Genomic DNA, 25,316 nt, shown 5'->3' with positions numbered 1-25,316 from the left:
CTTAAGAGTTGGCCATACTGGATGCAAAGTATACAAAACCAATTCAGCAGACATTTTCAAAGCACAGTTTTTAAAATGCTTCTGTTTTGTAACAGGATTTATTACACTTCAGTGATTAAACTTCTAAACCCTTTTAGTCATTGGTTTTAAAGAGGACAGAAAAATAAAAAGGTTTCCTCCCTCAACTATTTTCTTTTGTAATCTAAAGAGTCTCTTCTGTTTAAGTTGAGGGAGCTTTGGGGTAGAAGGAAATATGGAAGCTTTCTATCTTAGAAATACATTTATCTTCTTCTGTCTTCTGCACAGCAAAGTCCATATACTCCTCAAAAGGACATCTGAGTCCAGTGCTCTAGCATAACTTCTGTTTCTCTAGTCAGTAAAATGTCAGGTCATGAATCTCAGCTATTGTGTTGCCGAGTCTGGCAAAATCCATCAGTTCTGCACCTTTCATACCACAGGTCATGCTGGGGAGCTGCCTTTTCTCTCGTCTGATTCAATTTTCTCTAGGACCCAATAGCTACACACCATAAGAAAAAAAAGTAGCATAACTGAGCCATGCTCCTAGTTCATGCCTGCAGGATAGGAAAAATAACAATTCATGTGCACTTACAAGAAAAGCTTTTTGAGCAGAATGTATCTTGTGAAGCCATTTTTGACTACTAAAAATATTTTTTTGCAATGTGAGAACATGAACTCTGTACCCTTTTGGGTAAGAAAGCAATGCTGAGCAATATTATTTGGTGTCCTGTGGCAGGGCATCCCAAGGGCATCTGTACATGTAGACTGCCCAGGCAATTTTTATGAGAGTTCTCCACCAATGAACAGAGCTGAGAAAAAAATTGCTCCTTTAGAAACTTGTAAAATTCGCATAGCATTATATCTGCAGTCATTCTGGGAAGGACTACAACTGATTGAGTACTTCAGGCATGCATACACAAAGCTACAAATTGGAGCATTTGCATGAATAGTAATGGACTGCAATTCAGCACTGAATGTATAAAGCAATTAGAATATCATACAGGAAAATAGGTTTGTGAGGGACATGTAGGAGAGAGTGTTATTCTTGGGATTTTATTTAGTTCTTTTTTTCCTGGTAAGAAAATTATGTTTTTTAAAAAGAAAGATTACCACTCTCTTTGTTACAATTGTTTTGACAGTTCTTGCAACTTCTTTCAGTCATATATGTTCAAGTGTTTACCTTCAAAATTTGTATACAATGCCTGTCAAAGTGATATATATGATGGTCATAGCAGAAACCTGTCATTTCTTGGATCCCCATGTTGCTCCACTACTGCTTATTAGGAAAGTAAATGCCATGGGGAAAACAAGAATCCAGAGCTCCTTCCACAGTTTCATTGTTTTTGTCACTGTCTCAAGGTCTATTTTAGTCCAAAGGAAAAATCTCACTGCCCTATCACTGACATTTAATGTCATCCTATTAATAAAATGCACACAGAGAAAACAGCATCATTGGAGTGCAACCTTTTCATAAGCTGCTCTGATTTAATCTCTGAAAAGCAATCATTTATTCATCACTACAAACTTTATCACAAGCACATATTGTAATATGATTTAAATGCAATTTTACACTGCAATTACCTTAACAAACAAGGCACAATTCCTTACTATTACTCCAACACTTCCAATAATGCATATAGAATTTTTTCTGTAAATTTTTTATTTTAAAGTCTTCCAAATGGCTTAAACAAGCTGGAGGAGGAGTGTCACATGTCTTTTTTTTTTTTAAGGAAACCGGTTCTGGTTTTGTCATTTATGTACTAAAAATGTAAATTATGAATTCACTGACAGCTATAACAACTTCAAAAACCAATCAAAACACACACCCTCTCTATAAGAACTTGTTTAATATTTAATGAAAGTCATATAAAGCATTTTTAAGGATTATTTTATTTTTACTTGTCCAGATTTATAATTATCATTTTGATTTTATAAGATCACTCTTACTGTACAAAAAGTGTCCTGCCAAATGTCCTTTTTCTGAGATAGATTTTACTTACGCAACTCTTAGAGTCTCTAGTCGCCAAAGGGAACGAGCATGAATGGACACAGCACCGCCTTCATAATGGACAGTTCTGGAAACCAAGCAATGGCACAGACTAAATGTTCAGCATAATTCATCATCATATGTGTTTGTTCATTTAACCACATCTCTCATTTTAAGATTGTCAACAAGATTATTGCATTTGTCAGATTCAAAGGTTATTAGATTCAAAACCCACTCTTGTCAACTAAACCTTCAGACTTAGTTATTTAAATTTTGTTTTAATTGTCCTTAGCATCCATTATTGTGACATTCATACTAACAAGGTTTATACAGCATTTGATTAGATATTTTTCTTAGTGTTTTAAGGATAAAGAATCCAGAGGGAAAAACAGTATCAATAGCCTGATAATTACAGTATTTCTAGAGTCTAACAAAAACCAAATACCAAACAATGATGAAGATTTGTGATCACTGCATGTATCTCCCAGGAAAGGTAGTGTTTTATCAGAACTTATACTATTAAAGTAACTGCAACCTATTACACAGAATTTTGAAAACGAACCTATTTAGCATATTATTTTAATAGCGTAACACCCAAGATACCACAACAGCCACACCGACACAGTCTTCACACATCCCAGATGTTAACAGCTTCCTATTTAAAAGTTTTTCTATGTAATGACCTCTCTAATTCCTGCACATAACCAGAAATCTAAGTATCTATAGAAAACAGTCAATTAAGCCTAAAAAAGATAGTGAGTTTTTTCTCCATTATTCTACACACAGGTAAGTGATCTATACTGGATGCACAAAATGGTTAAGATTTACGGTCACCAAAAGGTCTGAGCAGATAACCCTGCTTTACTTCAAAGTAAACACTAAGTTAGCATTGCCATTCTAAATTTAAGGAGCCATTCTTTGGATTGTGCCCTGCCTGTGCCTGTGTTTCTGCCCTATGACACTGACAGAATTTAACAGCCTAGACCTTTCCCTTGGGAAAATAGAAAAAGAGTCATTTTTGCAAAGGAGTGCTGTCATTATGCTTATCAGATCAAGCATGTCAGGGAGCACTACCAAACAATGGCCTAGTTTTATAGATCCTGGAAGAGCTGATGGACTAAATAAATGTTGTGAACTTCACTCAAGATCAGGCAACACCAAAAATAGCCAGCGGCATAACTTTAGGAAATATTAATAATGAAATTGTAGGCATTCCCCATTCTTTTGACGACTACAATTTTGCAATCAAGTACATACTACTCACTAGGCTTTAGCTTTCAAAGTCCTCCTGTGGATATAATACAAAAGGACTGAATGCTTAGCACAGACGAAAATCTAGCATTGAAAGAAGTAGTTCAAAACCAAAAGAAATAGAGTTAGAATATACTTCTCAGTACTGTTAAGCATACATGAAAATAGATGTGCTAAAATTCATCTTGGAATGTAGTAAAAAGTATTATGGAAATAAATACTTCCAGACATTGCAAAAGAATGAAGATAAATCATACAAGAGAAAAAATTAGTCCAAACACAAAATAAGTACATCTCACTACAATTACAGAATCAGAAACACTGAACATTCATGACCCAGGTATAAATAAAAAACTCTGGCACATGTTCCATGTAGCAAGAACTTATAGGTGGATGCATAAATATGTACAATATTCACCCTCTGACCTTATATCCACTATTTTCTCCAAGTATTATCTCAGCCATTTGCTGCAATGGTTGTGGTGCTAGGAGCAGCTGGCAGGTATTAGCAAGTCTCTCATTTCCCTCTCACAGAAGGAAATGAAATTCAAAGGCAAACTTATTTTTTATTGAAATTTACCTTTATTAGTACAGTAAAATGCAACCGCTAAACAACCTTGAACTCAGCTATTTCTCTGTTCAGATACTCTCTCTGCACTTCAGGTGTTTGTTCAAACTCTTCTTCTGCAGCTAACAGACCGAGACTGGATTTAGGTTGTAACATCTCAAGAATAACAGATCAGATGTCACCCTGGTTGGTTGGTTTGGGAGTGGGAGGATGTGGGTTGTTTGTTTGGGTAGCTTGGGTAGGGGTAGTCGGTTTTTTTCAAAGTTGAAATATTCTGATTACATCTTGGCTTATTTCAGTATGAACCTCACTCACAAAAATGCATTTAGAATCCTTGCACTTGCATTCTGTATAATATAAAATGAAATTTTATCAGCAGTTTACAAGGCATTAATTATATGAAAAATCAGGCTGAAGCAAAGTTTTAAATCTGTAAGAACATTTCATTCTTAAGTTGGTACCTTTTTACTTTTCAGGGATGAAGCTCTCTCTCACAATGGAAGCCCAAAAGGTGTCACAGTTTCTCAGTTTGATTATTCTTTTGAAGATAGTTTTTGTTTACACATAGCTGTTAGGTCAGTGTAACATTAAACACCGAAACATCCTCCCATCTTAAAATAATGGCTTCTCATAGGTGAAGCAGTTTACTTTTATGCGACTGTCTATCCATTATTTTCTTTCTCTGTCCCTTACAAGGGGAACTATCAGTCTTAGAATGGTCATGAAAGATGAGAAAATGGGAAAGAGAAGAAATCCTAAATGAAAACGTATGACTTGTTTACCAAAGGAAATAAAAAGGATTCTAGGATTTTCTCTTAGTTCCATATGAATGTCCAGGTACAGCAGCAACAGAGGGAGTAAAGGCTAAAAGACAGTTAGAGAACTTTAAGGACAAAAGTCAAAAAGGCAGAAGCAAAGCCTCAGCAGAAGAATAAGTGACAGCAGTCTGGAGGGGGACTGAAAGAGAGCTGGTGACTGGAGGCTAGGGATCAAGCATCCCTACAGGGAAACAAAAGGAGAAGCCTGAAGACTGGAGTAAAGGATGGAGCAGCAAGACTTTGTACAAACACGAAAGGAGATACATGCTACAACAAAGTTAGTGCAAAGCATTAGAGTAGGGTGTAAGCTCTTGTGTTTTTAACTAGATGCTGTCTTTGCTACAGAAAAGATGATAAAGAAAAGGTGGCTTTGAATAAAAGATTTCTTTAAAGAAGGGCAAATCACTTTGCCTTTACCATAACAGCATGCATGCTGAACACATTGTCCCAGAGCAGATGAATAAGTTCATAACCCAGACCATCTCAAAAGTTTTTATGCTAAGGAATTGAAAGTTCATTTTTAGCTCTTTTCATTAAAATAAATGTAGTAAACTGCTCTGAGATTGCTCAAACCAACTTCCTTAGTACTTGTTCTATATATCATTATTTGATAGGATGCACCTCATTTCTTTTTATATACTTCTGATGACAGTTCAGTGCTGAAAAGGAAGGATGATTTATAACGTTTGAATCCTTCTTGAAGCTGACACTAGTAAGTCATATCAAGTACTGGTACTGCCAAATGAAAAATTGCTTTGAATGACATGAAATAAGCACAAAAATTCTCTATCAAAGAGTTACTACAGATTTACATTGACAGGACAAAAAAACAATTGAGTTCCAAGGTGCAAAGAAGAGGCACATTACTTGCCAGACAGTAGAGAAAAACCTCCACATTACAAAAACTAATTATGAAATTATAAGTAATGTAAGTGTATAAGGAAAATACAAACAACAGCAGAAAAAGAGAGGACAAGAAGCTACAATGAGTGTTAGTCTTCCTCAAAGCTTGGGATACCTTGTATCTTCAGAGCCATACCCATAACATTAATTCGTGACTTTTTTTTCTATTTTTTCCAAATCATTTTATCCATGTATTCTACATTTATGTATTAAGGATATTAACCACTTTTATTTCAAAATAAAATATCTATAAGTAATTCAGAATCTTTGAGACTTGTCAGTTAATCTTTATTATAAAACTTCATCTAGTTAATTTTTTTTTGCGTAATTGTCCCGGGTTGCAGTGTATTCTATTACCATCCTCAGTAGCTGTTGAAACCAGGTGGGGCAGTGTTTCCTTGCCTCCTCCCCCCAGACTATCTTTCTGTTAATGGCCCATCATTGTCCTGCCGCCTGACTCAGAGATAACTCCCTCCGGACTATCTTCTGTTAATGAGCCTAATCAACACTTTGCCTCATGACTCATTACCCCATTGTGAGATGCTCCACCCAGAGGGAGGAACCAAGCATCCCATCGTGGATATAATCTGGGACTCTGAACACCAGAGACAACCCTTCCCACTGGCTTTCCAGAGGACAGGAGCTACACAGCCACCACTGGACTTCCTGAGGAAGAGCAGACTCTTTTACTACAGGATCACTGCTTCAGAGGACTGCAGCCACCATTCTACCAGACTGCTACCACCACCCTGCCTAACAGGGTGTCAGGTTGTACCTTGACTCTGTCAGTTTGACAGTGTTTTCTTTTACTTTTTTTCCTTTTCTTTAAATTCCATTAAATTGTTATTCTGACTTAGTGCCTCCCACTGGTTTATTTTCAAACTAGTACAGTAATGAAGTAATTTTTTGGTCTGACATATGACTGTAAGTTACATTTAAAACACCATCCTTTTCCCGACTATGTCGTTCATCTATTTAATTCCTCTTAATCCAAACTAGAGCTGGGACTGGCAACCGCATTTGTCTCCCTGCATCCATGCAGCACCAGGGACAGCGCCACGGCCGCGGCGGGACCAGCTCCTGCTCTCCCCGGCTCACTCACAGTGCTCTTCTCCAGCTTTCCAAGAGCGGATGCAGAGGGAAAGCGACAGTAAACATCAAAAAGAAAGCTCCATATCTGAACCTATCATCTTGAATTCCAATAATGAATTAATTACACAGGTTTAAAATAGAGTACCACGTGTCAACCCCCCTGGAGAACCATTATTGAATTTATATTCTTATTAAAGTATTGTTCAGCAGAGAGAGGGCAACCATTTCACTGAAGTTCACTGACTACAAATGGGAATTAAATGAGGTTAAAATAAATTACATTAAATAACAGTGTTTCGATACTGCTGAAGTAGTCTTGGTTGAAGAACCTGCAAATCCTAAATTCCACAGCAAGAAAATAATGGAAAAAATTTCAGTATCTTAGAATGACTCAGGCCACCATAAAAAAACAGTGTACCTGGATCGTACACAAATTAATAAATCCAAATAACATGTCAAAGTTCAGGTGAAAGAAAATTTTCCACTCCTCTCAATGACAGACAAGGCTGGTTTTAGTTTGAAAAATCAGTCACTAAAGAGCTCTATGTATGTTTTCAAAATAATTTTTAAAAGCACAGCCATCACTATTCAAGGCTCAAGGGTTGTTTTGGGTGCAGGGGAAAGGTTATTGACTCATGCTGATTGAAAACTTTCTGAGTTCACATTTCAGTCATAAATCATTCTCCACACATGCCAGATCCCAAACTTTCTGAGGTACAAGAGACCTCATTAGTTCATAATGCCATAACAAAATGTGTCAGAGAATGGCATGGAAAATAGAAAAGGAGCTGTTATTGGCTAAGTCATACTGATTTTGACCATCACTTTAAAAACCTGTCCATCCCTGAGAGTAACACTAAGTGTTCAGTGTAATTTACAAAAGCCTTAACATATGTTTCACCCAAAGAAAGTCTCAAAGGCAGGAATGGTAAAACTGCTTCTGAAATTAGGCTACATTTATCCATTCCCTCATGAGGGCCTGTTCTGAATGGATGGTTTGAGAAATTGGAGTCTGCTCCAGCCCAAACAATACTTTGAAAAGCCAGGAGCACTTTTCTCTCTGTCACAGGTAATTGCTTTCCATAATGATATACTTCTGAAGGGTCCAAATTGCACTGCAGTCATCACTTTAAAACACATATTGGAAATCAAAATGCAAATTAGTTGCAATGGGAACACTCATAGTTCCTTTCCAGACTGGGAACTATGAATATCAGAGCCCTACTACTGTGAAGTATTTAAGTTCTAAAAGAATATGACAGATGGTGGTATAATAAAGAGCAAGCCCCACAACCCAATCAAAAAACAAAAACCCACCAAGTAATTTTGATTACATATTTCTACTGCTATCTGCCATTAGCTTTTTTGGGGACTTCTAAGGAAAAAAAAAACCACAGGAAAAAAACAAAAACAAAAAACCAACCAAACAAACAAAACCTCCAAACCAAACAAAAAACCAAAAAAACAACCACAAAACAAATCCCCTCAACACAAGAGAGCAATCCAAAACTCTACAGTCATGCCTGTACTAATAACCAGCTGACATTTCTACAGGAAACTAAAAATAACACACATAATACAATGTCAATAATGTAAAACGAGTCCACTTAATTGAATTGCAAAAAGAAAGGGGGGGAGGGGACTGTTGACTGATTCAATTGTGATAAACTTATTATGAACGTTTTTAATTTTTTTTTTTTAATTCAGAGAGTGAACCAATGGAAAACAACTTCACAGAAGCACTTTAATGTATACATGCTCTAAATACCAACTCCCACCATAATTAGAATAAATTTATTCATTCCTTTGATATTATAAATTCAAAAGTGAATACTCTATACTATAATTACCAAATAACAGGTTTAAGAAAAAAAAAGTGTCACAATTTCAACAGGAAAAGATGTCAAAGGAAACTAAAGACCATTTCAAGGTACCTGTAATACAAAAAGTGATTTAAATCTTCTGCTGGATAACCATATATAACCCTCCACCCTAAAAAAAGAAAGAAGTATTAAAAATTATTAAAAAATTTCTCCTGGAGGGAGAAACTGGAGGGGAAAGGGTAGAAAAGAAGGCTATGCAATCCTTTACTTAAATTAAAAAACATACATAAATCAAGGAATCCATGGTGGGTTTGCCTCATTCCTACTGACAAACTGTTTATATCAGCCCATACGATGGGATCTAGATCACAAATCATGTGGACAGACACTGAAGGAAAAGGAGTCAAGGTAAATATGGATTCACAGCTACTGTGCTGCTGCAGAAGTTTGCCCCAGCTTTGAAGATAGATGGAAATCAAAGTAACCACCATAAGAACACCAAACTGATAAAACTATGCTTTCTCTTATCTGCCTATACCTCTGTTTTTTAATCTACCTGGAAATGCTTCTGAAATTTGACTTAAAGAGCCACTCTGCTAATTTAGGTCTAGCTTGCTAGAGATAACTAAAGCACTTTGAAGAGTAAAAACACAGTTTAAGGATTCTATGCATAAGGCTTAAAGCAGCTGCCTTTAACCAGCAACATACCTAACTAGAATATGCAGTAAATTATATTTAATTCAGTGAAATTGCACATACTTGACCTTTGTCAGTTCCTTTTTTGTTCTTTATCTGGGTCAGTGAGTGAAGACTACCAGGGTATCTTTCACCCCGCCTGTGGCATTTTAAAAATATACCACTATATTCCTCTACTGCAGTATCAAGTGAGCCAACATATTACCACAAACTTCTTGACTTGTGCTGCTTCCAATTAGAACGTTTTTTGATTACAAAGAAAACTTAATCAAGCAACTTCACAGAGGATCTACTTGAAACTGCTTCCTAAGGAAAAGTTAAGTTTCTGACTTGACAGCAAAGTCCCTCTTCCACAATTTAATGAATCCACCCTACCCTCTAGGTATCACAGTACCACAATATAAGGGCCACATGGAGGGACACAGAAGCTTAACATTTAAGCAAGGAAACACAGCACAGACTCAGAAAAAAATTGAGATGCAGAAAATAATTTTATAAGCTTTTTAAATTACTATTTCTGCCACTGTACTAGGTCTCTTCCAGTGTAGATTTGGATGACCTTGACTCAGAGGAAACTTTGTTAGGTACTGTAATCAAGAAGAGAGTATCTGCCCTGTCACTGCTTCATAGGTCTCCACTGTGCAAAGTGAGAGTATAAACTCTCATGTGTACAAGAGAATAAACATCTTGAAAATTTGTGTTTTATTTTGAACTCCTGGTACTCTTTGAAACACTTTTATACTCAAAATTTATATAACTGTATCAATGTTCTAAGAATAGAGTACAACTACAGTTATTTTTGGAAATTGCCTAGGAGGATACTTCACATCTAAACTATTTATTTATTCCCTGAAATAGATACCAGGTGACATTATGGAATAAAACTGTTATTTTAGGATTGTCTGATCTTTTATTTATTTTAAAAGGCATAAAGAGGAGACCTCTGCAGAAAAATAAAAATGAGATAGAGGAATTAATGAGTCATAACAGGAATGGTATTTCTCAGTGCTCGTTTATGCTGCCATTCTGCACAGCAGACCTGCTCTTCAGGTATATGCTGGAACAAAGCAAACCAAACAAAATCACAATAATCTATCACCAGACTACTTCAAAAGGTAACAACAGGATAATATGGAATTATTGTACTTCAAATATATCACACCTTAGTATGCCTCACGTGCAAAAGTTACAGAACTAAAAGACAAAATAATTTTTCTTAAAATTTCCTACCTGCCAAAATTACCCATATTTTTAAATATAATTCTGTCAAATGTTGAATCACAACCATGAAAATGATGTATGCATGCATATTGAAAACTGAAAGGAATTATTTTGAATTTTTTTGAAAAGGCAACAGTCCTAATTAGGGATGAAGTATAGATACTTTAAGCAATCACTAAATTTAATAATAATTCAAGAGAAGAAAATGTGGGTCACAGAGCGATTATAAATAACTCCTTATAGTTAAAAGTAACTATAGATTGTGTTCTAGGTTTATTAGTAAAAAATACTTCAAAATATTTCAGAAAAATAGAAAAACTTCAGAAAGGAGATTATGGAAAAAAAAACAAACTTATTTTTATTTTGCTTGTTTATCAAAGAAAGTTCCTGAATAACAGTACATTTCAGAAGATCAAATCTGCTTCTATCAGGCACTAAGAAGCAATGTTTCTCAGTATTGATGTCAGGAAAAATAAAGACAAAGACACATACTATTTGTTGCCTACTACCTCTGCTTCTTTGGGGGTTTTAGACAGGTATGGGGAAGGCAGAAAGAAATACAGAACACAGCAGACACCACAGAAAGAAATACAGTTATCTGATTTGTTTACAAGCACTGCTCTGCAGATTAAGAAATTAACCTTATAATATTCTTCCCATGTTATAGGACAGAAAGATGCATCATGTGAATGCATAAGCAGGTCAAATCAATTTTTTTCTTAATTTGCAGCTTCACACTCTGTCACTGTGTTTTACATATGATCTTAGTCTTGTAGAAAAGAGATTTTTAGTGTGTTTTTAAGGACTGAAATTCATTTCTGAAGTGTTTGATCAATCTATAAATCTGAAGTTACACTACAACTGCATTTTTGAAAGGAATTTTGCAGGATTTAGATTGAAGTAAGAGCAAACACTATAGGATCCTATTTATTTATCGCCCTAATTTTTTTTTCACTTCCAGGCTGAGGATAATAATAGCTGTGATCAAGCTGTTATGACTCTCACATGGTGACTAAAATTAAAACCTGAACTGATCACATTTTAAGTATCAGCATTTTGAACAATCTTCTGCATTCAAAAACTATTCCCTTGTCTGAAAATGAGAAATATCCATGAAGTGTTGGTCACCATCTGTATAAGAAAACTCTGAGGTTTTTCTCATTAACATTTAAAAATTCATAGATTTTTTTCTATGAGAGCTTCCAGAGTCTTCTCCTTACCTGTACAAATGAGAATAAATAAAATAAAAAACACATTTCTATTTGCAAAGCAAGGAACCTCATTTTGATGAGTGAGTTAATGAATGGCACTTCCTTTGTCACGGAGATGAAGCTACCCTATATGCTGCATTAAACAAACTATTCCAAAATACCATTTAGCAACATTTAGCATTTAGTCTGAAGGTAGAAATAAATTATATGACACTACCTTACCGAAAACAAGTTTAGGGCATATTTTATTAGAGCAAGTAAAGAGGGCTGATGCAATCCCTCCACTGAGACATGCCACTTACAGGAACAGTCTTCTCGCTATTTGGATTTTTTAGTTAACAGAGAGAGACACATACCAAGTTGTCATCACTTCTCTACTTCCATTCTAGGATTCCTTGAGTCAAGAAAATAAGCATAAATTAAATTCTAGACTGCCATGACAGGTAGAACTGAGATTAATTCCCAGATTAGTTGAAGGATTGGGCAGTATTCTTACATTCCTGTCCTAAAGAATTTTTTGTAATTACAGAAAAAAACAGCAATAAAAAAACCCAACACATTTAATTCACAGTGCTTTTAAATCAGTAAAAATGGAAATAAATTATCAAAAATCATAACTGCTTTTACATCTGGTAAGTGAAACCAGACTTTAACAATACTGAAAAGAAAATACAAAAGGCTCATGTCCAAAGTTTATCTCAACAATATTCATTCTTACGAGTAATAAATCTCATCACAATATCTTTCAAACAATTGTACTATCACTTATATTCTGATTCAGCAACATTCATTACTATTATTCTTTATAGGCTGGAAACCTACCTTCTTTGTTCTTCTCCATGTTCACCCGAAGGGACTGTCAAACATTCATCCATGTGACCATGCAATAACCTCAGAACATCCCCTCCTATCAGGTATCCTTGAATAAAGGGAGAAAACCGAGTGCATTTCTCTAAACACAGCAACACACAAAACTACAGTTCAAACTGTAATAAATATTATCAGGTTGATTTCGGTTTTTTCTGTTGGCATTTTATGTTACTTTTAAAAATGAGTCAGAAGAAGGGGGAAGATATCTCATACCCTGGGGAGCCAGTTGAACACTGCCAAGTGAGAAAAGTTCCAAGTTAGCAGGTAGGTAAGGATGAATCAGGATAAAGAGGAGCCACAGGCAGGGGATTCTACATAGCCACCACAACTAAGAAAAGACTGAGCCAACCGAAACAAGGAAACAAGTACTCCTCTCCCAGATTACAACAGAAAAAATGGGAAACTCTTCCATCTTACCTACTCACTTTTCATTTTATTTAAGATAAGCATTCCAGTTAATATTCTCCCAAAAAAAAAAGGACTGATTTAGCTAGTTCATTATTTTTAAAGCCCTTTTTGGAGTATTTGGAAGTTTTCTGTGAGAAAAACTTCTGGGAAGATCCATTCTACGTTCTGCTTGATAGAAAACCCAAAACCAATAATCATTATTTATTTGGACTCCAAAGGGAAACTCCCATACTGCAAACACCTCCACTGCAAGTGCAGGTTCACAGCCAAACACTTGGCTTTACAGTGTACAGGTGTGTGTGTGTTCACAAACTAAGGCACAGACCATACACATAGCATTACAATATTCGAAGTGCCAGGACTTTGCAGCCAGAAGCTGAAAATAAGGCCATAATTCTAATCAGTAAAGATGTTAACAAAATAGATGTTTTTTCATCAGTATTTTTGCAGTAGAGATGTGACATTAAAAGGAAATATGATTTTATGTTATTCCACAAATATTGTATTATAACCAAGCAACTGAGGAATACTAAAACCTGGTAGGTTTTAAGCACAATTCAATGGTATTTTTTCAGCCTGACAAGCTAAATGTAAACACTTCTTTGTGTCCTAAACTCACCTTCCCTTCTTGCTAAAAACAGTTAATATCAAATTGTACATTTGAGCAGGATGCCATAACATAATTCCTTGGGTTTAGTGTTATAGCAACAAGGTGTTTCAAAAATTATACCTGAAATTATATTTTGAAGCAATGTCTATGTTAATAAGTAATGCTGTGAAGTAAGACAGATCTGTACTGGTAAATGCTGTTGGAGACCCTTCAGTCACACTGCACGCATTTAACAAGTTTATTTTGAAGCTACATGAATTTTTTTTCCTGAATATATCAGGTAATATTTCAGGATATATATTGTTAAACCTTTAAAATCGGTATAAAGTTGGTATTTATGTGGCAAATTTTAGCGCTGATTTTTTAAATTCTTGATCTTGACACAGCAGTGTATGCCCAGGTAACTGTTGTTATATACATTAATTTTTACATGGACCTGTGTCAATATAACTCTGTAATTTGTTTTTTAAGTGACCCCCATCTACTTCATCACACAGAATTAGCAGAATTACTTGATTTGACTCTAAACTCTGTTTTTACTTAAACAATAAATTGACTTCTGCATAAGCCAATTTTACAGATATGCATGTAAAAATAAATTATTTTCTTTGAACTACCTCTAATATCCTAGTTCATCTTATAGACTAATTATTCATTATTTTCACTTCAAAATAATTTTATTTAACTGAATAGTTTAATTAATTAATCTATTTTTAATGAAAAGTTTTGATTAAGAGAGGGTATTGTAATGCAGTTATTCCAATATATTAATATTTTATTTATTAATATGAAAAAGCATTTTGCAGATAATAAAAAAAATAGGTTTATTTCCTTCTTCCTTTTTGAGGTAATTTTCTCTGGCTTGGCTACCATTTTACTGAGGACATAGATGAAAGGCCTCACACACTAAGTGTGATATTCACTCTCCCTTCACCACAGGACTACCTTGATTATGGGAACTGTTGCCTCTTTTTCAAGAGCAAGGCCCTTGCTCTAATCCTTTCTGACACTAGCCAGCTGTTTTCTCTAGAAAACATACTTATCTTAACAGAGATAATGTCTGTACCTGAAGAAAGTGAAAATGGAAAAGCACAGCAACAAAGAGCAGGCACATACACAGATAAACACAAAGCTGCAAAAACCATATTACATCATTTTCACATAATTTCCTGGGAGTATGAGTACACTATATGACACCATGTCATTGTGGATTTCTGCTTCTCAAAAAGACAGGCAAGTCTCAGTAGTGAGGTTCACCAGGCAGAGATGTGACACACCACAAATCTGCGTCTCAGCACATAAACCATGCCTGGATTATTAGCAAGAATGACACAACAGTGCTGCCAGCAGTGGGAGGACAAGGAGAATGGAGTTAATAGGAAGAAGCAAACTGAAAAGGTCTTCTCATTAACAGAAAGTTTTTCTCCATAAAGTTCAGGACACTGCCAAGCAATGCACTAGCATTTTTTAATAATGGTTTGTACTATAAACCATGTCAGAGAATGTGTACATGCAGAGTGATTCTCATATGTAAAAACACTATATAAATGATTATATAAAAAAAGAGATGCTGGCAATGCCGTCCCTAAAATCTGAATGAGCAAAGTTGCAAGAACATTCCATTACTGAGTTTTAAAATATGCCAAGTAAAAAGAATTGATGTGAAATTTCATAGTATTGCCTCTTTAAAAAATATTATCCAAAAATCACACAAAATGAAATGACCTGCAGCTTTAACCTTCTTTAAATTCTATTACAACACCCACTCAAAACAGTCAGTCTGCAGGAAAGTAGACATCATTAGGCTTTACATTGTGACAGACTTCAGAAAAACACTGTTCTTTCCTTCGCTTTGGAACCAGTATGGCATAAATTCAGGGATTCTTGTCCTTTCAATGTCAGAAACTACATTAAAACTCTTCCCTAATTCCTAAATAAAATAAATAATTCTTGAAAGCTGTTCTCTTTCTGTCTTTACCCTCCTCATGATTTTCTTTCCAACCATATGTTACTCATAAAACCGTTTCCCATCTTCAGTCTTAGGATTTCACATCCTGCTTCCAAGCCTCTTGCCATTTTTTACTCAGTCTCAGAAACACGTAACCATGACTGCATACATCAGAATGATTTGAGATAATATTTTAAACCAGGACCAAAAGCCATTTCAAAAAACATATTACAAATGTTATCATATCTTTAGAAAAATGAGATTTGAATGAGCCATTCAGGACTCAGCAAAAATATGTAGAAAACTATCAGTGTTACTTTGAGTATAACCTTCCCTCTGTTTTCAGATCAATTGTATTACTTCTTTATTGTATTCAATGTTGACATAGGAGAAAACCTCTCCCACATAATAATAATATGGATAATAGGCATAATAATTTGATTTTTAAAGTATTTCATTTACTATCAGTCTTTCAATATTTAAAGTTGAGTCAATCTTACCTTGGGCAACTTCACTTCCTGAACTGATTGGTGCTACACTCCAAAGCGTCTGCTGGAAGGCTGCATCAACATGTAAGCTACCATTGCCATAAGAGAGATGCTAGAACCGGGAAAGAGGGAGGCTTTTATTTGAGGTCAGTTAAAAATCTCATTACAGTATACGATAATAGTATCAAATATTCTCTTGTTTCTTTCAAACATAAATTGTTCCCATTGACTGTATAAGCAAACACAAAGTTAGACCTGGGTACTCCTCAAGGGACATTAGAAATAAAGCTAGAATAGTAAAGCTTATTTGCCTCAAAAAAACATACAGGAACAGTACAGAACAGTCAGAGTCAGTTGCTTGGCATCTTAGACTATAGTGAACACTCTGAAGAACCAATTGTTAAATGCCGTGGGGTTCTTATACTTGTGTTTTCCTTCGACACACAATGAGAATTTCCATGAAGTTTGAATATCGGGATATCACCTTAATCTGTATTTCGAGTCTAACTTGCCACTTGAATATTTTTTGCAGGCCACTGGTTTCCTAAAACTGCCGTTAGGTCAAAGAAATTATGTAAACAAACTACTGACTTTGTAAGTCACTTAAGACAGTTCACAAAACATATTCTTGAACAAAGTTTTCAAGATCCAAGCAAAACTGAAACAGTCTTTTCTCGAAAGTCTCACTTCCTACCTATGCATTCAATGGGTGCTCTTTGGCTGTGTTACTCCCTACCTTCTGCCAGTGCTGCGGATCTTTGCAGTAAGTGCAACAGGTGTTGTCTCTTCTCAGAATTCCGTGTGAGTTCCAACTAGTTCAGTGACATTGTCTCAGAAATTCTTATCTCAAAGCATACTGTATTGCATCCATACAAAATCATTTGACCCTCCCACACCATCAGTCACTTCCATGGATACATTGTCAGTGCCAAACATCACAACCTTATATAAGATTAAGGAACCAAGCACTCTGTGAACAAGCAGCTGTTTTGAACAATAATGCTTATCTTGCTAGGTAATAATTTTTCAAGTGCAGTAACATTTATACACTTTTATCAGAATTTTATCTTAAACTTCTGGACAGTAACTGCATTTATACAGTAGTATTGGTCTTTGTTTCCATATGTTGTTGCCAACATTAAGAGCTTCTGGGTAAAATAGCTAAGGACACAAGACAAAAACGTCAGTGGAGGTCAGAAGAGGGTAGATTCTCAATGACATGTGCAGAGTTCTGTCTCCCTACCTGCATATCTTCTAGCTGTACAAAAGCACAAGAAATAGCACATCAGCTCGTTTAGAAGGCCCCCATAGCAGCTAATGACCTGCAAAGTAAGAGATCTCACAAAAGCCGTGTTTACGCTGCACCACTGTCACTCAGCACATGTAATGGAGAAGATTAATGAACAAATAAGTTCTTTGCCTTTTATTCTTCCCTTACTGTAGGTATATAACTTAGTGAATGGCAGACTAGGATGGGAGATTAGAATCTGCAGCCCAGCTCCAGCTCTATTTTTGCCCTGTGGGCCTTAATTTTGTTAGGGTTCTTCTGAGATCACAATACCAATCCAGTTAGTGACAACAAGCAATTCAACCAAAGCAGGAATATTACTTTTCGAGGAAAACACATCATTCAGGATAGACAAAAGAGGAGGAGAACTCCTCCATCATTTATATCTGCCATCAATAGAGTACTTCTTCTAACTGTGTGTTTTGTACATGTTAATTAACTGATTTTCAAACACGGAACTATCAATTGAATTAGCGTTACACTTCTATAGACAGGACACTGAACAAAAATACATTGCTGACGTCTCTCTTCAGAGCACCTGTAATTTTTATCCATTCATTGGATTCCAGTTGCAGTTCTGATTATAATCCAGATGTCTCAAGGTGAGTCACCAGAGAATTATAACTTTAAAAAAGGATGGTTCAAATGATACAACATATGATCTCCAAGGCAGAGTATATTCTGCAATTCCTTTCTTATCCTCACTTCCCTAGATTCGTTGCAGCATCCTTAAATTTACAACTGACAGCAGGGGTTCCTACCATTTACAATTACATAAACTATGGTGTTCACTCCCTAGAACAATTCATAGAAAACAATAAAAGGAAGCTTTGACCATGTAGAGAAAATATCCTGTTAACGGATATCCAAGGATTCAATTATATCAAATGTATTGAAAAAATCCCAAAAGATTAGAGATGCCAGTATTTATCCTGGCATTGCCCAAGTTTTTAGTGCTACACTTTAACAATCTCAATGTTGTTTTAAAGCAATCTGCTCTCTGTCTGTAACTTACTGGACTTTATTGGTTTTGCATTTTCAGCACAATAAAGGCATCAAAATGAAACAAGTTCCGTACGTGATGTCTAGGATGTGGACATGACACTGACACTGGTGCTGAACAGTCTTCATACATACTACACAGATATTTTTTACCTGGTGTATCAGTGCATCTGGCAGAAGTGGAAGGTTGCCATCATTGATGAGGACCACATGCATAGCACGTCTTTTGGGTATGTAGTAATGTTTGGAAAGCAGGAATATGTTTGGTTCAGGAATCCTGCTGTCTATTCTGATCTTCATATGGGTCTTCCCCACTACAGGCAGGTTGTCTCAACCAAGTAATGTATTTCCTGCACCAGTGTCCAGGTTCAAGCAAAAAGCTAGATTTGTCTTCCCTACTGTTAGACTGATAATCTCCTAAACCAGCATTTAACCTGCAACAGGGCTTTTATCTCTTCTCAGATTTAAATCATGGTATTTTATGAATATGGGTTAACAGTACAGTCCACAGGCAGTTTATGTCAAGGATAAACTCCAAGACTCATCTCTGAGAATACTGCAGGTTTCCCAACTGAATGTAATGGCATATTGTAAACTCTATACTGCTCTGCAGCAAAGTAACATAATCATAACTCTGTCCCTAGGTCTTCAAAAAGAACACAGTGTATTTAAGCTCACTGAAGTGCTTAGGAATCAGATGTTAATTTCCACAAGAACCCTTTAGCAGTGATTGCTGCAGCATAGCTGCATTTACAAGAGCTCTGAATAACTCAATGATACATTTTAAATTTCACAGTCTGCATGAAAGTTTCTCTTCTCCAAAATGTGTGTATGTCAAAAGACAAAAATGTAAAGAAAGGAAAACTTTTGCTTCAGGCTTCCTCTTGGCTAAGGTGTGTCAATATTGCCAGTTTATCTAGCAATATCTATTTTCATCTGCAGTTTGATAACTCAGCCTTCAATCTCAGGCCATTTCAAATAGCAAGAATAGCAAAAGAAAAGTAATAAACATTATTTACTGGAAGATTTTGAAAACTATGTATAAAGCAGTGCACTTCTCAGAATGTTTAAGTACTACACAACCATAGCATCAACCACACTCCTTCAGATTTCTTAGTACCAGCTGGTGCAGAGATAAATGGAAGCTATTTCCTTTCCTGTACACAGAGACTCTGACAGCCCTTGCTTCCTGACTTAAAATTACTACACTGATCCCAACAGAAAAGCAGTTTCAAACAATTAGGCACCTATCCTCAAGTGACCCAAGAACCCCTGAGATGTTCCAAATCTTGAACAGACACCATTCCCGTAACAGGTACACAAGAATGTACTTGCAACTACAACTAAAGAAAACCAAAAATGTACCAAAACAAAACAAATTATACTCCTTTTCCTTTTTTTTCTCTTTTCTTTTTTTTTAATTAGGAAGGGAAAAACATTTTGCATCCAAAACCCAATGAATTAGCAAACTTCAGTAAAAAATCAAGGTTAAACTAAATACACAGTCTCTAGAAACAAAACCACTTGTTAACTTCCCACTTATGTCATTTCTATTCAAATTTATTACCTGAGTCATTGAAAAAGTATTCTGTAACAGAGTATTATATTGAAACAGTCAAAACAAATACCAATATTTATTCACAAGGAAGGGAGATATTGGACAGAACTAACATAATAATAACTGCATCTTTGTAAAATTTTTACAGAATTAGGGGTTTGTGCTTGTGTCTTATAGTGGCAATATATTTATATTCATTGAAACATCTATGAACGCTTTGAAAAAGTTTGCATAAAAATGGGTAAACTTACACTATTGAACAAAAAATTATTTTCTAAATTTTGATCCATAGTAGGCAAAGCCCAGGAAATTTTCAAAGGGTTTAAAGTACTAAAAAATCCTGTTTTCTTTGCATTTCTTCAGAGTGATTTAAACAGTTGGTCCGCAAACCCAAGAGCAAAGTGAATTTTTTCATTGATACAGAAAGAGAATTTCAGCAATATACTAATCAATTCCAACTCCTTCACTCAGCATAAATTTACCATCAGTAAAGGGAGAGTAGAAGCTAAAACCCACAGATACTCAGAAATTTACCATTACAACAAACCAGCTACTCCGCTACCGCTTAGCTGAGCATGGGTAATTGCAGATGCAGGGCAGGAAAGCATAAGGGACCCACAGAGGGTAGAAGGGGGTAGTTTGCATTCCCCCTCTTTATAATAGCTGTCCTTCTGCACTGTATCATGAAAAGCCTGAAGCACATCAGCTACTATGCTTCTAAATTATGATCACTTTGCATGATTAGTCACAAGAGCTTTCATTAGCAAAGTATTAATTTTACAGAAGCAAGCATCAAAAGTTAGGAAATGTCAAACTAAGTACCCTATGGACAAAGAATGGCTTCTAGTGAACACATCACTCTACAGTCTTCAATGGCATGATACTATTTTTTGCACATGTGCTACCTAATTGTATATACAGGATAATGGAGCTCAGTTGGTCAACAGCTGCTCAGTGCTTGGCTTTCCCCTCAATCTTCAGTCTGCAGCCTCATGCTTTATTCAATATAGTCAATTCTTCCAAGGTTTGAAAAGAGAATTAATAATTTCCTCATAGGCTTTTCTCTTGCACCAATTACAGTTTTTCACAATTATTTCAAAATTATTTCACAAAACATAACAAATATTAATGAATTAATTTTCTCAAAGAAGTAGTATTATAGAAGTAGCCCATTTTCCATTGGGGAAGGGAGGTACAGAGATTAAACTAAGAAACTTTCACTAATCTAGGATGCCCAAGTTGAGGTGACTGCATCATATGTAGTTTATTGGTCAAGGCATGTCTTACATTCGCCTCAGTTGCAGTTATCAAGACTGAGTAACTCTGAGGTTTCAACCCCTAATAAAAGGAGGAGATGCAGGAGACACAACTCCAATAAGGAATATTCCCAGTAAGGGATGAGTAGCGACCTTTTCAAAGCAAGTATACAAGATCGTCTACTCAGCAAATTTCACAGCAGAGTCTGGTACAGAATCTAATTCTCCAGGAAAATACTTAACCATCATATCACCAATCCTCCAAATGCAATTCCCAGCTCAAAATTTCATCTTCAAAGTTGCTTCATACCACAGCTTCCCTAGTACACAGCCCTGACATATCCACTGAACTTTTATCATCACTGAAAGAGCATTCCAAGAAAAAACAGTGTGGCTGTATGCTTAGGAGATTTCATAAAAATATACCAGTACCATAATTTTTGCATTTTTGCATGCCTGTGATTTTTTAAAATTTAAGAAAATTATTTTGTGTTATCATTTACATGTAGTTTTCCTAAATTAAAAAAAAAAAAAAGGTAAAAAGAAATTCCACGATTACGGTTTTCTACCTGTTGTTCATGTGCGTAACTTGAAAACCAGTTTTTAGACATCACCTTCTTATCCTACTATAAAAATCATGGCAGGAATTGGCTGTCAACATACCACATGTGACTGCTGTGCCATAATACAATGGGTTTCCTGCATAGTTGCTGGTAGTAGTTATCTACCCTAATTGCTCCAGGTCTCTACCACTCTTTTCCCTTCCAAATCTTTACCCCAGTCTCACTAGAAATTCTTCCCTGCAAGAGTGGTGAAGCACTGGCACAGGTTGTCCAGAGAGACTGGGGCTGCCCCATCCCCAGCAGTGTTCAAGGCCAAGTTGGATGGGGCCCTGAGCAACCTGCTCTAGTGGAAGGTGAACCTGCCCATGGCTGGGAGGTTGGAACAAGATGATCTTCCAGGCCCCTTCCAACCCAAACATAGAATCTGTGATTCTACGTCTCTCATCTAGCCAAACCAGCTTCCTGACCTAATTACTGCTCACCTTATCACCCAGAATTAGGACCTCCTCCTGCTTCAAAAGGTTCTCCTTAGATCTACGAAGCCTAAGTGGGGTCTTTTAGCTTTTTTTTCTTGCTTAAACTCTTCCTCACATGTCAGCCAGCATTAGACTTCTCTCCAGAAACTCACCATAACTCCTAACCCTCAATTCTTTTTTCATTTATTGGCCTCAGACTTTCTTCTCTCTGGGTCTTTGTCCAGCAGTTTAGTTCTCCCCAGAAAGCCCACTCCTCTCTCTTGACATCCTTCATTGCCAGTCTCACTCCACTTGCTCTTCTATCAATTCTCCCTGCCAAAACCACACAGTTTTTCTGTCCTAAATGTTGAACACCACTTTAATCAGCGGATGCCTTCTCTTCCCTTGTCACCAGCTTCTTGTCCCAGACAATTTGTTAGTCCATTACTGGCTGCCTGCCTTCAGTTGACAATCTTTTCAGCCACTCATTAAGTCCCACTCAGTTTCCCTCCTTCCCAATTCAGTCCCACTCCTGTCGCTGATACATCACCTGCCTTTTGTTCCTTCTACCTTGTCACAGCTTCTTCCTCCACATATCTTAAATGACAGGAGATCACCGGCAGCACACACAACACTGAGTTCTCGGCTGTCAATACAGTGCCTGGCTTCATTCCTGCCTTGAGCAATCCATTTCAAGGAATATCTGCTCCCACCAGGGCTGGCATGTATTTAATTATTCACTGTAGAGGGAGTTTAAACAGTTCACTAACACACAGGAGGTGCTAGCTTATGTAAAATAGAAAAAGTCATCAGACTTTTAGCTACTCAAAGAAAATTTAAACACTCTTCCCTGGTTATGATCAAGCTCCATTGTTTTAAGAGAACGTTTCTTTACTAAGTTTAACCAGGGAGAGGCTTATTGCCTTTTTATTCCTTTTCTTGGGTTTTTTTTTTTTGTTTGGGGTTTTTTTTGTTTCATTTTTGGTTTTGCTTTTGTTCTTTCATAAATTATTGAGAAGTACACAAGAAAATGACATATTTTTTTCTTCCCTGTCTTTGAGCTCAATAACATCTGACCTCTTCTGGATGAAATAAAAAAATTATCTCACACTGATTAAAAAAAAAAGGGGGAAAAAAACAGAAATAGATGCTACTAATTCTAGTAAATGATTTTTTTTACATCACATGCACTTGATTATAAGTACTTGGAAGCAGGACTCCATAAGGCAGAGCAGCTTGACAGCCTTAATTATTGGAAAGTCCTACCAGCCTCCACAATAACATTTCAAATCATTGTATAAAGACTCCATGGGAACTGCATTATGATCAGTGTAACAGAGCAGCTCAACACTACCTTGGTTCCACTAATTCCAGGTTTGCTTATGCAGATTAAAATTATTCTTTAAAAAAACCTTTTTCATAATTTTTCAATAAAGAGAAATCATGGACTTGTGAATCTACACAGAAGAAAGTAAAGTCCAATACTGAATTTTATACTTTTAGAAATAATAATGAAAGGGAAGAATAATTTTTTTTTTACATTCAAAAAAAAGGCTCACACACTTCTGTGTTCCCTGATACTACTGCACCAAGAAATTATACAGATATTTAGAAGCTGCTCCAAGCATATGATAATAAATAAAAGAAATAAAACTAGGAGCTGAAAATCAATAATATATTTGATGCAAGAGGATACAGAGGCAGTGCCTTTGCAATACTGAGGAACCTGTCCTCCTGTCCAGGAGTAATGGCATGTATCAGCTCCACCTTTAAAATAGTTTGATCTAATTTGGATGCTATTATTTTTGAAAGGGAATTCTGCCATCACTTAACCATGATAAAAATCTTCAAGGAAAAGTTTACATGTCAAAGAAAAGTTCCCGATTAGTTTCTTGTTAGTTTTCAGCAGTCAAAAAAAAAAAAAAAAAGATCATTTCAATCAAATAAGTGTCAAGGCTTCTTCACAGATCTGCATAATGCAGCTGCAGGTCAGCATTGCAGTCACTGAGACAGTAACTCAGTAACTATACATAAATCTCAGGTTATACACCACTGTTGCATTATACTGAAATCTGTGCACTGTAGATTCAATGTTGGGAGGGTTTCCCTCTTTCCTGACTTCTCAGCCAGAACAATACCGATCTGATGGATGACAATTTTCAGTTTTATCTTTATTTATGCATTTTGTATTTCAACTTTATGTCAAATTATTTTTCTTAAATTATGTTTAAAAGTTATTCAGAGACTTCATGAATTTGAAGGAAATTGCAATTAATTGAACTTCTAAATTATTGAAAATTGGCAATATTGAAAGCAGTCAAGAGATGTAGTTAATAAGAGGCATAGGCAAACCCCAGTGCTAGATACTATTATGCATAAGTTGGGGAAATATGCTAGAAATATTACATCTGTACTTTATCAGGCTGTACTGCCTCAAGAAAAGAAACATAGCAACTCTGGCTTGAACTTAAATGGTGGCAATATTTATAGCAGAACATCTATTTGCTCTGTGCTAACAGGGCTCAGCAGAGCCAAGTTCCCTCTCTGAAGTATTTGTCAATAGAGCAGCTCACACATTATATAATGCCACAAGCACTTATGTAAGTGCTTTTCCTCAGAAATGTTACACAGGATAATAAGGATCCAAAATCCCGTTGTCTAGGCAAACAGCAAGAGTCAGAGGAAGTTAATGACTTGCCCTGGGGCATTGTTGCAAGTCAAAAGTCAAAATCCACCTCTCTGGACCTTTAGCTTATGATTTTAACATTGATCTTCCTATCAGTTTAGCACTTGTTCAGTGTAAGTAAAAACGATAAGTCTTTGGGGAGAATATAGAGTCAATTGTCCCAAAATATTTTATTTTGTGGAAAGAGGAGAAGGGGTGCTACAGCAAAGTCCTGATATTTCCCTAATACTTAAGAGCGTTGCCAATCAAATGAGGTCTAAACACTAATCTACTGACTACACTGAGATCATAAAGTGTCAATGTTAAATTAATTAAGCTACAGTCAGACAACTGGAAGACCAACTTAAGAAGCTGACATAGTTCTTCTCTCCTCTTGCATTATACAAATTCAACTAAGAGCTGACTACATTTTGAAAAAGCCATGGCCTATGAATGAACTCTATTCATCCGTTATTTTTACACGCACATATTTACCCCAGGATGGTTAACCTATTTTTCTTCATTCAGAAAGAATTAGCAAATTGCTTGAAAACATAGAGCAATATTGCAATATACAAAGGTGACATCCCAGTCCTATTCCTAACAGCATATTTACA

The 25,316-nt window shown here is 36.0% G+C and overlaps 1 protein-coding gene across 16 annotated transcripts in view; it reads right to left on the bottom strand.

Annotated features, from left to right (window-relative positions):
• RYR2 (ryanodine receptor 2) overlaps nucleotides 1-25,316 on the bottom strand; it is a 394,774-nt gene that overhangs the window by 205,926 nt on the left and 163,532 nt on the right. For all 16 annotated transcript variants that reach the window (XM_039567939.1, XM_039567942.1, XM_039567943.1 and 13 more), the window contains 3 exons: nucleotides 15,925-16,024; nucleotides 12,411-12,507; nucleotides 2,019-2,093 (listed from right to left, as the gene is read on the bottom strand). In XM_039567939.1, the coding sequence (XP_039423873.1) occupies nucleotides 2,019-2,093; nucleotides 12,411-12,507; nucleotides 15,925-16,024 (272 nt within the window). The remainder of the gene's footprint in view (nucleotides 1-2,018; nucleotides 2,094-12,410; nucleotides 12,508-15,924; nucleotides 16,025-25,316) is intronic.

The sequence above is a fragment of the Corvus cornix genome, chromosome 3 (assembly GCF_000738735.6).
Source record: "Corvus cornix cornix isolate S_Up_H32 chromosome 3, ASM73873v5, whole genome shotgun sequence".
In the NCBI taxonomy this organism is placed as follows: Eukaryota; Metazoa; Chordata; class Aves; order Passeriformes; family Corvidae; genus Corvus; species Corvus cornix.
Note: the sequence above shows the minus strand (reverse complement) of the source record. Positions and strands in the feature narration are given on the sequence as shown.